Raw genomic sequence first — 15782 nt, 5'->3', positions numbered from 1 at the left:
AGCAATATTCTCTGTATCCAATCCATCCTTCTCATACCCTCTCTATAACCATTAACTAACGAGTTTTCTCACTTTCTCAGTTCTGATGAAGGGTCATCAGCCTGAAATGTTAACTCTCTTTCTCATTCCATCAATACTGCTCAAGCTGCTGTTTACTTCCAGCAATTTCTTCTTTTACCACCGATTTGAAACTCTCATCTGCCCCTCAATGACCTCTTACTGCTTTAACTTCATATTTTTCTCCAGTTCTGAGAGCACAGCACTTCTCCAATTCTCATCCCTTTTGGATCTGCAACTGTTTCCATTTGTCAACAATCTAGGCCTTAGCCTCAGTTCCCTCCCTGACATTTGGAATCTGAATCAGAATCTGGTTTATTGTCACTGACGTAAGTTGTGAAATTTGTTGCTTGGTGCTAGTGGTACAGTGCAGGCAAAACAAATTATCTTAAGTTCAATAATATAAATAAATAAACAGTGCTAAAGATGAATAGTGAGGAGGTGTTTACGGGCTGTTCATAAATCTGATGGCAGAGGGGAAGAAAACTAAAATGTTGAGTGTGGGTCATTTGGTTCCTCCCAGATGGTAGTAATGAGAAGAGGGCATGTCCTGGATGGTAATAACAGATGCCGCCTTCATGAGGTGCCACCTATGGAAGATGTTCTCAATGGTGGGAGGTTTGTGCCCCTGATGTAGCTGGCTGAGTCTACAATCATCTGCGTCAGAACCTGATACGAAGTCTCTTTTGATCCTTTGCATTGGAGCTTCCATGAATAGTGGGTCAAAAAGCCTGTACTGTGCTGTGGTGTTCTGTGTTCAATGTTCTATACCAGGCTATGATGCCAACAGTCAGAATTCCCTCCACAGTACATCTGTAGGAATTTGTCTTTGGTGACATATCATAACTCCTGAAACTACCTCCATCTTCATCTTCACCTCACTTTTCATCCCTCAGATATTCATTGGATAGAACCTCTTTGACTGTACTCAGTCACAGACAAGAGAAAATCTGCAGACGCTGGAAATCCGAGCAACAGACAGAAAATGCTGGAGGGACTCAGCAGGCCAGGCAGCATCTATAGAAAAGAGTACAGCCGACGTTTTGGGCCGAGACCCTCCAGCAGTCCTGTCAAACCCTTCTGGCCAAAACACCGACCGTACTCTTTTCTTAGATACTGGCCGGCCTGCTGAGTTCCTCCAGCATTTTGTCTGTGTTGTGTATGCTGCTGACTACACTCAGTTACAAATTATTATGTATCTTCTGTACCTCATAAAGTAGCCATTAGATGTGAGTTCATGTTCTTCGGCTGCTGTATTCGATTCACTTTAAGGTTCAACATGTTCTGCACTCGGAGGTGCCTTCTACACACTACTGTTGCAATGCTTGGTTATTTAAGTTGCTATTGCTTTCCTGTCAGCCTGAACCATTCCCCTCTGACCTCTCTCATTAACCAGGAGTTTTCTCCCACATAACCGCTGCTCGCTGGATGTATTTTGCTTCTCACATATTCCCTGTAAACTCTAGAGAATGTTGTGTGTGAAAATCCCAGAATATCAGCAGTTTCTGAGATTCTCAAACCACTTCGTCTGGCACCAATAATCATTCCATGGTCTAAGTCATTTAGATCACATTTCCTCCCCATTCTGTTATTTGGTCTGAATTACAACTGAACCACAACTGAACCTTTTGACCATGTCTGCATGTTTTATGCATGATTGGCTGATTAGGTATTTGCTTGAATGGGCGGGTGTACAGGTGTATCTAATAAAGTAGCCACTGAATATGTGTCATTGCTCATAGGATTAAAAATTGTCGTCTTTGGTTCAATGTCAATTTCTGTGGATTTAAGCATTGTTAAAGCATTTTAGGATGCTTTCAGAATTTAAAAATGCTTCACAAATACAAAGTTGTCTTAACAATCACTCAGCTTCAAGCATGCGTTACATTAACTCAGTAAAACTGTAGACTAAATCCAATGTTAATCATTATATGATATCCAAAATTAAATACATTTCATCTCCACTCCCTGTTTACTTCATTAAGCCAGGCAACTTTGTCATTACACTGACAGGATTGTTCAACTAAAGGCATTACTCACACCAGGGATCATTGGCCTTTTATCAACAAACAGCCTACATTTCATAGAAGGCTGGCACTATTAAGAATGAGTTAATAAGATGACAGATGGCCAAATGGAAGTGTTGTTCTTTAAAGAAAGCTGGAAGTTCAAACAAAATCTGACTAAGATATTGCACTGCATAGTCCAAAGGTTAATTATGTTTTGTGATTAGTTTTCCATGAAAATTTATATGGCTGAGAATGAATGTTTATTTAATGAAACAATAACTGAAAAACTCATTCAGTCTGAGGGAAGAAAAACACATAATGTTGTGAAAATGTATCCCTTTGTACTTACTGAGCGTTTTCTGCACAGTGAGGTCTGGGCAGATGCAAAAAGGCCAATGGCAAGCAATGCATGCCTGGATGTCACCTCAACTAGACTTAGTTGCATATTTGTGCTTACGGGTTGCATGGTGCATTCCTGCTTCTCGAAACTTCAGATGCGCCTCCCAGTCCTGGAGTCTGTTGCATGGAACGTCTGGTCTCCTTTAAGCTCTGTACTTTCTCCTTGCTCGTTGGGCCCTGACTGCCATATCTGGCACAGGATTGGCCACCCAGCGAATATGTGTTACCACCAGCCACCTCCACAGCCCTGACCCATGGCAATCTGAGCTCTCAAAGAATGAGCTTCCATCCACCCAGTAACCCCTCTGGCCTCTGACCTCTGACCTGTACACTGCGATCTGATTCAATGCTCATTGGTAGAGCAGGCAGAGGAAAGACCTTCACATGCTGGTTCTATTGGGAACAGTGCTTTGAGGCTTGAGCACAATTGTACTTTGCATGGAGTCATAGAGTCATAGAGTACAGAAATGATCCCTTTGGCTCAACTGGTCCATCTAGACCAAGATTCCCACCTAAGCTAGACCCATGTGCCTGTGTTTGACCCACATCCCTCTAAGCCAGGGGTTCCCCTCATAATTTTATACACTTTTATCAGATCACCCTTCATTTTCCTAGGTTCAGTGAAAGCACTCCCCTCTCTCCATAATTCAGCCTCTTGAGTCCTGGCAACATTCCTATAAATCTCTCCTGCACACTTTCTAACTTATGGACACCTTTCCCAGAGCAGGGTGACTAAAACTGAACACAGTATTCCAACTGTGGCCTCAACAACCATGACTCCACACCACATTAATGGCCCGTGCCTCCAAAAATGCATTGGCCCATGTGTGTATGGATAGTTAACTGCACAACTCTCTTTAAGAAGCATTTTCCGAGACCTCTGTGCTCTACTACCATCCTACTGATTTGTAAATTTCTTTGGGGAGAAAACAGAGAATAAACAACTGAAGTTTTGACTCAAGAAACATATGCTTATGTTAATCTGCTCTGCCTTATGTTCATGTGCATCCAGCAGCAGGAAGAAATGACATGTTGTGACAGACTACCTTCCCACCCTTCCAATGTTTCTGGCAACCTCAGAACCCAATCAGAATCAGATTTATTATCACTGAAATATGTTGTGAAATTACTCTGGCAGCAGTACAGAGAATAAACTCAGTGTTCTTTTTCTAATATCACAAAAACTAATCCGCAGTCTGAAACACCAGTCACCATAGAATGATAATGCCATTCCAGTAGCACGAACATCTCCATTTTCTAACCACGTTCTTGTGCCTTCTTTTGAGTTTGTTCCTGCCACGTCACTTCCATCCTTAAGGATTCCTCCTCCTTCTCTCGCCACTGACAACCAACACGGAGACACCTTAATTAGCTCGCTGCTCTACTCTACAGGTTCGCGACTATGCAGCAAACTACTGCTCAAACACCATCTGTAACGTCACAGACACTGCTCCTACGTTGACACTACTGGTGGTAAAGTCTCAAATGACGCCAAGCCGATGTATGGGAGTTAGATATATCTGCTGGTAGAGTAGTATTGCAACAATCACCTCACACCCAACATCAGTAATACCAAGGAATTGATTGTGGGCTCCAGGAAGAGGACATCGGGAGAAAATACACTAGTCCTCATTGGGAGGTAGTTCTAAAAAGACCGAGCAGTGTTAAGGTCCTGAAAGTTAACATCTTAGGGGATCTATCCTGGGCCCAACACATTGATGCAATCACAAAGAAGGCGCACCAGTGATTCTACTTTATTACGAATCTGCTGAGGTTTGGTATGTCACTGAAGACTCCTGCAAATTTCTGTGGATTATGGTGGAGACCATTCTGACCAGTTGCATCACAGCCTGATATGGAGGCTTAAATGCACAGCACTGCAAGAGGCTGCAGAGGGTTGTACACTCAACCAGCACCATCAGAGGCACAACCATCCCCAGCATTGAGGACATCTTTAAAAGGCTGTACTTTAATCAGCCGGCATCCATCAATAAGGATCTTCATCATCCAGACATACCCTCTTCTGGTTACTATCATCGAGCAGGAGACAGAGGAGCTTGAGGACCTGCACTCAATGATTCAGAAACAGCATCTTCCTTCCACCATCAGATTTCTGAATGGCCCATGAACCCATGAACACTACCTCATTATTCCTTATGTTTATTTGAAACTTATAGTACTTTTATAGCTTTGCACTGTATTTCTGCTGCCAAACAGCAAGCTTCACATCAAAGAAAATGATAATAAACCTGATTCTGATTCTGATCTTGCTTCTCTTTCCAAGGCGAGCAAATGCTAATGATTCGCACAGATCTTGTGTAAAATGAATAAAACAGTGGAAAACCTCAGCAGCTCAGGCAGCACTTGTGAAGAGAGAACCCAGGTAAGTTTTCAGGTTCATGACCGTTCTTTGATAATCATTGACTTGAATCATCAACTATAGGTCCATAGGAGCAGAATTAGGCCATTTGGTAGGTCAAGTCTGTCCCACCATTCGATCATGGTTGATTTATTATTACTCTCAACCCCATTCTTCTGCCTTCTCCCCGTAACTGTTGACACCCTTACTAACCAAGAACTGACCAGCCTCCACTTTAAATAGATCCAGTGATCTGGCCTCCACAGTCATCTGTGGCAATTAATTCTACAGATTCACCATATATTGGCGAAAGAAATTCCTCCTTATCTCTGTTCTGAAGTGACATCCATGTATTCTGGGGCTGTTCCTCTTAGTTGTAGACTCCCCCACAGTTGGAAACATCCTCTTCATCAACTGTTTCTACAGCTACAGATATCGCCTGACCAGCTGAATATTTTCAGCATTTTGTGCTTTTATTTGCCAGCATCCACAGCTTATTTACTTCCGGGCGGATCTTGTACTGAAACTGTTTGCAATATCCAGCCTTCCAAAGTCCATCTGAAATCTGCTCTGTCTTACCGAGCAAGAGGTAACTGCGCTCCTTCCTAAAATGAGCTTGGAAAAGGCAAGAGGAGGAGGATAGGGGATGTAACAGTGACTTGACTGGATATGCAGTTACAATAAGACAACTAAGTAGCAAAATGGGGTCATGCAAGTTTGTGCATGCGTGATTGCTTCCTCTGCGCTCCACTTGCTGCAGAATATAAACAAGCTGATTAACCAGCAACTGGGACCTTTGCCAACCTAGAAATAAAACACATTTTCTTGTCTGCAGATCTGTTGCAGGCTCGTGCAAAGCTTGAGAGCCAATGGAACAAACTGAACTGAGTTCTCCAAATGTAAAGCACCGGTTTGCCAATTCCAGCCTGCACTCAGCACCGTATTGGCACCTAAGGATCAGAATTCACAGGACTACACTTCACTTTAGTCTCCTTTGTTACATGACTAGTCAGCTGTGAAGCTGGTTTTCGGTTACCTAGACTTAGATTTGACAGGATGGATTTTCTAAACTGTTCTAATTTTCAAAGCTACCCCAAGCCTGCCTGTTACTTTCTGCAGGCTGTGTGCTGATCTGGACTGTAGCTTATGAGCATTACATTTGCTGAAAAGCAAGATGAGAATGAAGGAGCCAGAGCAAAAAAAAAGTATTTTCATTTGCATAATCATCCACTCAATCATTTAGCATAACTGTGTCAAATTCCCAATGAAGAAACACTCCTGGGGAGGCTCTAAATTTGGGTGATAGTATCAACTGATCAGATAAATTGGGTGGTACTAAATTACCTACATTTGTTCATATCTTCCAGTAACCTCCAAACAAGTGAAAATCAGAGGAGATATATAACAGGCAATCAATTCTCATTAGTCATTAGTGGCCAGAAGCATCGCAAGCCTCATGAGCTTACTAATGTAGAGGGTTGTAAACTCAACCATTTCCGTCATAGGCACTAGTCACACCAGCACGGAGGATATCTTCAAAAGGTGATGCCTCAAAGCGGTGACATCCATCATTAAGGACCTCTATCACCCAGGTCATGTTCTCTTCTTAATACTACAGGTTCAGCATCCTTTATCCAAAATTCTTGGGGTTGGAAATGTTCAGATCTTAGATGTTTTGGGATTTTGGAATATTTGCATCTATAAAATGAGATACGTTGTGGTTTGGAACCCAGGTCTAGAGGAGAAATCCATATACATTACATCAGAATTAGAATCAGGTTTATTATCACTGGTATGTGACGTGAAATTTGTTAACTTAGCAGCAGCAGTTCAATGCGATACATAACATAGTAGAGGAAAAAATAAATAAATAAGTAAATCTTATTCGGCATACTTTATACTGTATACGTATATTGAATAAATTAAAAATCGTGCAAAAAAAAACCAGAAATACTATATATTTTTAAAAAACGAGGTAGTGTCCAAGGGTTCAATGTCCATTTAGGAATCGGATGGCAGAGGGGTCGAAGCTGTTCCTGAATTGCTGAGTGTGTGCCTTCAGGCTTCTGTATCTCCTACCGGATGGTAACAATGAGAAAAGGGCATGCCCTGGGTGCTGGAGGTCCTTAATAATGGATGTTGCCTTTCTGAGACACCGTTCCTTGAAGATGTTCTGGGTACTTTGTAGGCTAGTACCCAAGATGGAGCTGACTAAATTTACAACCCTCTGTAGCTTCTTTTGGTCCTATGCAGTTGCTCCCACCGTCCCTCCTCCGTACCAGACAGTGATGCAGCCTGTCAGAATGCTCCCCGCGGTGCATCCAAAGAAGTTTTTGAGTGTATTTGTTAACATACCAAATCCCTTCAAAACTCCTAATAAGGTATAGCCACTGTCTTGCCTTTTTTATAGCTGCATCAGTATGTTGGGTCAGATCTTCAGAGATCTTGACATATACAGTACAATGTATACATATACCCTGAAGGTAGCTTTATACAATATTTTTTCATAGCTATCACTATCTCTACTACCCATTCGAACAGTCAGTGGATATTCAGCATTGACCTCATTCTTGACTCTGAATTTATGTGTTACCACTTGTTCATAACACATATATATATTGATGCAGCTGTTTATCATTTCATCAGTGATGATCTTGGCAAACTCACCAATGAATTACTCTGTTGCTTCATGATCAGCAGACGCTTTATCACTACAAATTATTAAAAATTTAATGCTGTGCTTTTTCTTAAATTTCTACAGCCAGCCTGTCGATTGTTTACAAATGCTTTTGATTTTCAGTTCGTTATGATAGATCTTTGCTTGTTTCATGACCAGCATACCATTAAGCAACATACGTTAACAATCCACTTTTTCAATGCAAGTTGAGATCTTCATTCTTTACTTCATGTAGTGTTTTCCAATTGTTTATTAATTTCTGTTCATTACATATTTGAGGTCCCTTCTTGGAATTGTTGCTGGTGCACAGAGACGTGGGAACCTCCCAGGGCCTTGTGGAATTTACCATTTATGGCGTTATGTCAGCACTTTAAAAAATTGGATTATGGAGGTTTTTGTATTTTGGAATTTTGGATAAGGGTGTTCAACCTGTACATTCAAACTGGAGGTATAGGAGCCTGAAGACACATACTCAATGTTTTAAGAACAGCTTCTTCCCTTCTGCCATCAGATTTCTGAACAGCTCATGAACCTACAAATACTACCTCACAATTCTACACCTTTTTTGCTCGATTTATTTCTTTTTATATATTCTTTTTGTAATTTATAATAATTTTTATGAGTGTTCATCTGGACATTTCTTAAATTCTGTTGGTGACTCAGCTTCAAATACTCTCTCAGGCAGTGCAGACCAGATACATAGCACTCTCTGCGTGAAGGAGGTCACCCTCATATCCACTTTCAGTCTCTTCCCCCTCGTGCTAAACCTATATCCTCTAGTCTTATCCACTTCTGATACAGGGAGAAGGTTCCTGCGGTCCACCCTATCTATACCTCTCACAGTTTTATAGATCTCAGTTATGCCCTTATTTAACCTCCTCCACTCTATGGAGAAAAAGACCAGGCTTCTCCAATTTCTCCTCACAACTGAACTGTTCCATCCAAGGCATCCGGAGCATCTCCACTGCACCCTCTCTTATGCTTTCACCTATTCCTTGGTGACCAAAACTCCACACAGTACTCTAGCTGAGGACTGACCAAGGTTTTATTGCATTGGAGAATAACCTCTCTAATTATCTATTCAATGCCCTGACTTATGAAGATCACTATCATATGTATTTTCCTAAGATTGTTTGTCTGCATAGTGCCACCTTTAAGGATCTGTGGACCTTTACTCCGGGGTCCCTCTGCTCCTTATACTTCCACTTATGGTGTTGTCTTAACCTTGTTTATGCTCCTAAAATGCCTCTTCTCCATGGATTGTCACCTTGTCATGGTGGAGAAGCTTGTGTGGTCCTGTGATCCCGAGAGCAATGCCATCTGGAGCTATGCTCCTGGTAGGGTCACCCATGGCGGTAAGGTCGAGGGTAAGGGTCCTGACAAAGAACAATCCAACCAAGACCTCAACGGTGGAACAGTCAGATGAAGTTACTTTGTACTCAACGGCTGTGAAGGCGGTTGAAGGCTGCAACAAATCCATCAGCTCCAGTCATCGTGGTTTCCATGCAATTGGAATCAGTTGGTTGATTTGTGAAGTATCGTGTGCTTCTTGGAGTGCAACATCAAGTACACGTGAAACAAATACGCGCACAGGCATCTTTGCTCTGTGTGTCACTTCTTCAGAATGAAGACCATCATCCTCGACCTCGAGGGATAGCCACGGCGACGAAAATGCCTAGTCTTGCCTTTGTCTGAATTAAACTCTCATCTCCCATTTCACAATCCATTTCATCAAAAAATTCACATTGTTTTCATTATCAGTATTGACGGTGGTAGAGATAGCTTAACTCCATCAAAGCACCTCAGCATTTCAAACATGTCTATTCATTCTCTCAATCACTAAACTCTGAGGAAAACAAATAATTATATTTTCTCAAATGTCCCAACTTATCAGAACCCTATTAACTCAGGTATTGTTCTAGTAAATTGTCTTTGCGTCCTCTTGGTATTTCTTCCAAAAGTGTTGTAGTCGGAGTTGGCAGCAATAGCCCGCCATCTGAGCTTCAACTAGTGTTTTAATGTAGTTGGCCCACATTTTCAAGATATTGCTTCCATAGGGAGTTTTGATCTTTCTCATGGAACTGAGAATGAAATGCTTGAACTAATTCAGATTGCTGCACTAGTTCAGACTGGTTAATGACTCTGTCAAGAGTCTTGAGCCTATAGGAAAGCTAGACCTTATTTCAATTTCACAAATAAAATGCAAGTGCTGTATCTAACTTCTTATAGCAATGTGGCATTGCTACTAACAGTTCCTGCCTCACATCTCCCGTGACCAGGATCTCTACTTTCCTGAGATTCTCCAGCATTTTGAATGTGTGTTGCTTAAGATTTTCAGCATCTGCAGAATCTCTTGTGTTCGTGACCGGTGATCTGGGTTCAGTTCCCTCCTGGTGCTCCAGTTTCCTTCCACAACCCAAACATTTGAGGATTGGTAGACTAATTACCAATCCTCACAGAAACAGGCCCTTTGGCCCACCTGGTTTATGCGAGTCGGGTATGTTTGGTTCCATCTGCCTGCACCTGCTCCATACACCCTTTCATCCATGTATCTATTGAAACTTCTCTTAAATGTTACAATTGATCCTGCATCTACCTCTTCTACTGGCAGCTCATTCCATATTCATTCCATTCAGGGAGAAGTAGTTCCCACTCAGATTCTCATTAAATATGTCACCTTTCACACTAAATCTAGTTCAATTCTCAGCCAATCTGAAGGGAAAAAACTTGCATGTATTCACCCTATCTATACCCTTCCTAATTTTGTACCTCTATAAGATCTCCCCTCATTCTCCTGTGCTCTAGGGAACAAGGTTCTAAAATATTCAACCTTTCCCTACAACTTAGGTCTTCAAGTCTCAGCAAAATCCATGTAAAATTTACTCAGTACTCTTTCAAGCCTATTTATATCCTTTTTGTTGGCACTGCAGCTTGCTCCTTATGTAGGTGAGAGGTAAAATCAGGGGCGAGGTGATGGGAACGTAACAAGACTAAAATATATTAGCGTACGTTTAGTGTAAATGGGTGCTTAATCTTCAACATGGACTGCTCTCTAAAGGTCCTAAAGATTCTTCTGATGCTGGAAATCTTGAGCAACACCCACAAAATGTTGGAGGAACTCAGTAAGTCAGACAACATCTATGGAGAGAATAAACAGTCAATATTTAGGGCTGAGACCCTTCATCAGAGCCTGGCTGAAAGTTCTTTTGCTATGGTTTATGAATCTATTGCCTTATGCTCACTGCTCAGGATAGGCAATATGTCTGAATGCATCAGCCCTGTGATGAATTGCAAACTGCACCTTTAGGATTGGGGAGATCACGTGATTGTGAGTACAGGTGGAATAATAAAGAGACCGCATGCCAGGAGATCTTTGTGAAGACACTATTTGGGGCTTTTTAAAAAAGCAAGGAGTTGGCCTTACCTTAAGTGATAAGCAGGACCTCCCTTCAGAGTGCTGGGTTGGGTGCTCAATGGCTGGGAAGCACAGTGGACCGTACGGCTGGGCCACCCATGCAGAGTGGAAAAAATATCACAGAAGATCCAGGGGACCTTCTTTGTCCAGTTTAACACTGGGGGCTTAGCTTTATTAGTGCCCTTCACCACTGCTAATAAGAAGAATTGATAACTTATGACTTACCAATACAATTGATGACTCACTCGTATACTCCTGATTGAACGATCTAGCAGGAATTCCACAAGTGGGCTATTAAGGTGCCATTCAAACTTTATTGCCTGTTGAAAATAAGACGGTTTTTAAAAAGTGACTTCCAGCAAATTTATCTGTCTGCATTTTCAATTATTATCTCTAACACAACACAATGTTATTAGTTTTTATGATTCTTTCTCTAAATCTTTATAATCATCATTACTGGCTTATATTTCAACCCCAGACTGAGACATTTGAATATCTCGCCACAGGGCCAATGGGAAGGCTCATTTGCATTTGACGTGCTTAAATGTGGCATCTCAAGGTTTATCAAAAGCAACTATGGTCTCTTTTCAAAATGTCAGAGGAGCTCATGACTCTCAACTGAGGCGCTGCTCTGCCTAAGTCTTGAAGAAATTGCAGCGAGTCGTGAAAGCAACCGGATCCATTTTGCTAGCCAGCCTCCCTCCATTGACTCTTGCAGGTTGAGTTCGTGATAAGGAAGGTAAGTGCAATTTAACATTCATTTTGAGAGGACTAGACATAAAAGCAAAATTCTAAAGCTCAGGCTTTATAAGGCATTGGTCAGACCTCACTTGGAATATTATGAGCAGCTTTGGGACCCTTATCTAAAAGATAATGTGTTGGCATTGCAGAGGGTTCAGAAGAGGTTCATGAGAATAATCCAGGATTGAAATGGTTAACATTTGAGGAGCGTTTGATGGCTTTGGACCAGTGGGCACAGCCACAGCCTCAGAATGACAGGATGTTCCTTTAAAACAGAGATGTGGATGAATTTCTTCAGCTAGAAGGTGGTGAATCTGTGGAATTCATTGCCGCAGACGGCTATGGAGGCCAAGTCACCAGATATACTTAAAATAGAGACTGATGGCTTCTTGATTAGTCAGGGTTGCAAGGAGAAGTCAGGAGAATGAGGTTGAGAGGAATAATAAATCACCCATGATGGAACAGTAGAGTAGACACAACAGGGCAGATGGCCTCACTTTGCTCCCATCTCTAATGGTCTTATGGACTCTGTCAATATTTCATGCTGTCTCTGGAAAGCAGCCAAAATAATCCAGGAGCCCTCTTACCTAGTTGTTCTCTTTTCTCCTTTCTCCTGTTTTGCAGAAGCTACCAAAGACTGAAGAAACAGGCTCAAGGACAGTTTTTATCCCACTGTGATCACACTCTTCAAAAGACTAATCATACAATGAAGGTGAATTCTTGATATCTCAACCTATCTTAAAATGGCCTTTGCTCTATATTTGTCAACCTGCACTGTACTTTGTAACTGAAACACTATATTTTTCATTCTACTTTTCTTTTTACCACCTCACTGCACTTATGTATGGCATGATCTGTCTGGATAGAATGCAAAATAAAAGTGTTTTGCTGTAAATCCGTACACATGACAATAATGAACCATTCCAAACCAATCCACCTCCACTGATTACTAAAACCTTTTTTTTTAAAGTCTGTCCTAAGCCTTTGTGGCCCATCAGGCCAGTGCTTATGCCGGTTTCTGTGGCGTGAAGCGATTGAGAGTACGAGACTCCCCCCGGATAGGACGCCAGCCTATCGCAAGGTTAACCCCCAGCATTTACCAGTACCCATTTTCAGCTGGGTGGACTGAAGCAGTGTATGGTTAAGTGCCTTGCTCAAAGACACAACACGCTGCCTTGGCCGAGACTCGAACCCAAGACCTTCAGATCGTGAGCTCAATGCCCTGACCACTTGGCCACGCGCCACACAGCAAACCAATCCACCTCCACTGATCACTAAAACCTACTGGTCCCACTTCTCTAGTGTGTATTTGTATAAGACCACAAGACTACAAGATATAGGAGGAAAGGTCCAGAGGTCACAGGTAGATAGGGTCGTAAAGAGAGCTTTTGGTACATTGGCCTTTATAAGTCAAAGTATTGAGTATAAGAGCTGGAATGTTATGATGAGGTTGTATAAGGCCTTGGTGAGGCCAAATCTGGAGTATCTTTCTTTTCTTTTTCAATCTTTTTATTAATTTCATAGAATGAAAACATAACATAACAATAATACAAGTAGTAGGAGATACATTGTTACACTTAAAATGAGTGATTGTAGGACTAAATAGTATAAATTGACAAAGCTCCCAATCGTGTAGAATAACAATGAATAATACAAAGCAAAAAAAAACTGAAGAAAAATCATGAAAAAGAAAAAAAAAAGAAAAAAAAAATAAACCCCATCCCAAAAAAAACTAAACTAAATAGAATTAGTCAACTAAACTAAAAGCCTTGGGCAATACTAACAACTTAAAAATGGGAAAGAAGAAAACCTTAGTGTCGACGACTCCATTCCTCTCAACCAACAGTACAGAGAAATAAAACAAGTTTGGAAATGGTCAAATTACATCAAATGAAAATGCTGAATGAATGGCCTCCAAGTTTTTTCAAATTTAATGGAAGGGTCATAAACCGCACTTCTAATTTTTTCCAAATTCAAACACACCATAGTTTGTGAAAACCAATGAAATACAGTAGGAGGGTTAATCTCTTTCCAATTCAGCAAAATGGATCTTCTAGCCATTAGAGTAAGAAATGCAATCATCCTACGTGCTGAAGAGGTTAAATAATTTGAATCTATCATTGGTAATCCAAAGATAGCAGTAATTGGATGAGGTTGTAAGTCTCTATTCAAAACCGTTGAAATAATGTCAAAAATATCTTTCTAATATTTTTCCAAGAAAGGACATGACCAAAACACGTGAGTTAAAGCAGCTATCTCGCAATGACATCTATCACATATTGGATTAATATAAGAATAATAACGAGATAGTTTATCTTTGGACATATGAGCCCTGTGCACTACTTTAAACTGTATCAACACATGTTTAGCACATATAGAGGATAAATTAACCAATTGAAGAATTTTTTCCCATTTTTCAATCAGTATAATTATCTTAAGTTCTTTTTCCCAGTCAGCTTTAATTTTATTGAAAGCATCAGGACATAAATTCATAATTATATTATATATAATTGCTACAACACTTTTCTGACAAAGATTAAATCTAAAATTTTTTCCGAAGTGTCCATTGGATATGGGTGTGGAAAATTAGGAGAAACCGTAATTAAAAAGTTTCTAATCTGTAAATATCTAAAAAAGTGAGATCTGGGTGAGTTATATTTATTAGAAAGTTGATCCAAAGGCATGAAACAATTATCCAGAAATAAATCACGAAAACGTATTATACCTTTGGTTTTCCAATCAAAGTAAGCTTGATCCATAGTGGAAGGTTGAAAAAGGAAATTAGATATAATAGGACTTGCTAAAATAAATTGATTAAACCCAAAAAATCTTCGAAATTGAAACCATATACGTAAAGTATGCTTAACTATTGGATTATTCATTTGTTTATATAATTTAGAAGAAGTAAAAGGAAGCGAGGTTCCTAAAACCGAACCTAAGGAAAACCCTTGTAATGAATTACATTCAAGATTTACCCAATGTGGAATTAAAGATACATCCAAATCTCGTAATTTTAAATATCGAATATTAATTGCCCAATAATAGAATCTAAAATTTGGGAGGGCAAGCCCCCCCCCCTCCTTTTTAGGTTTCTGTAAATACTTTTTACCTAACCTAGGATTTTTGTTCTGCCATATATATGAGGAAATTTTTGAGTCTACGTTATCGAAAAAAGATTTTGAGATAAAAATTGGAACCAATTGAAATACATATAGAAATTTGGGCAAAATGATCATCTTAATAGCATTAATCTGACCAATCAAAGACAAAGAGATTGGTGACCAGAATCTGGAGTGTCGTGTTCAGTTTTGGTCACCAAATTACAGGAAGGATATAAATAAGGTTGAAAGAGTGCAGAGAAGGTTTACAAGGATGTTGCCGGGACTTGAGAAACTCAGTTACAGAGAAAGGTTGAATAGGTTAGGACTTTATTCCCTGGAGCGTAGAAGAATGAGGGCAGATTTGATAGAGGTATATAAAATTATGATGGGTATAAACAGAGTGAATGCAAGCAGGCTTTTTCCACTGAGGCAAGGGAGAAAAAAAACAGAGGACATGGGTTAAGGGTGAGGGGGGAAAAGTTTAAAGGGAACATTGGGGGGGCTTCTTCACACAGAGAGTGGTGGGAGTATGGAATGAGCTGCCAGATGAGGTGGTAAATGCGGGTTCTTTCTTAACATTTAAGAATAAATTGGACAGATACGTGGATGGGAGGTGTATGGAGGGATATGGTCTTTGTGCAGGTCAGTGGGACTAGGCAGAAAATAGTTAAGCACAGCCAGGAAGGGCCAAAAGGCCTGTTTCTGGGCTGTAGTTTCTATGGTTTCTAATTAGGTCATTTGGCCCGTCGACTCAGCTCTGCCATTCAATCATGGCTGATCTTCTTTTCCTCTGCTCAACCCCATTCCCCAGACTTCTCCCCATAACCTTTAATGCCATGTCCAATCAAGAACCTTTCAACCTCTGACTTAAATACAGCCAATGACCTGGCCTCCACAGCTGCCTGTGTTAACAAATTCCACATATTGACCACCCTCTGGCTAAAGAAATTTCTCCGCATCCCTGTTTTAAATGGACACCCCTCTATCCTGAGACTGTGCACTCTTGTCCTAGACTCTCCCATGA

The 15782-nt window shown here is 40.7% G+C and overlaps 1 protein-coding gene across 2 annotated transcripts in view; it reads right to left on the bottom strand.

Moving 5' to 3' along the window:
• LOC140186823 (phosphatidylinositol 3-kinase C2 domain-containing subunit gamma-like) overlaps positions 1 to 15782 on the bottom strand; it is a 273036-nt gene that overhangs the window by 127707 nt on the left and 129547 nt on the right. For both annotated transcript variants that reach the window (XM_072241431.1, XM_072241430.1), the window contains one exon: positions 11142 to 11236. In XM_072241431.1, coding sequence (XP_072097532.1) covers positions 11142 to 11236 — 95 coding nt within the window. The remainder of the gene's footprint in view (positions 1 to 11141; positions 11237 to 15782) is intronic.

Source organism: Mobula birostris, chromosome 23 (genome assembly GCF_030028105.1).
Source record: "Mobula birostris isolate sMobBir1 chromosome 23, sMobBir1.hap1, whole genome shotgun sequence".
Taxonomy (NCBI): domain Eukaryota; kingdom Metazoa; phylum Chordata; class Chondrichthyes; order Myliobatiformes; family Myliobatidae; genus Mobula; species Mobula birostris.
Note: the sequence above shows the minus strand (reverse complement) of the source record. Positions and strands in the feature narration are given on the sequence as shown.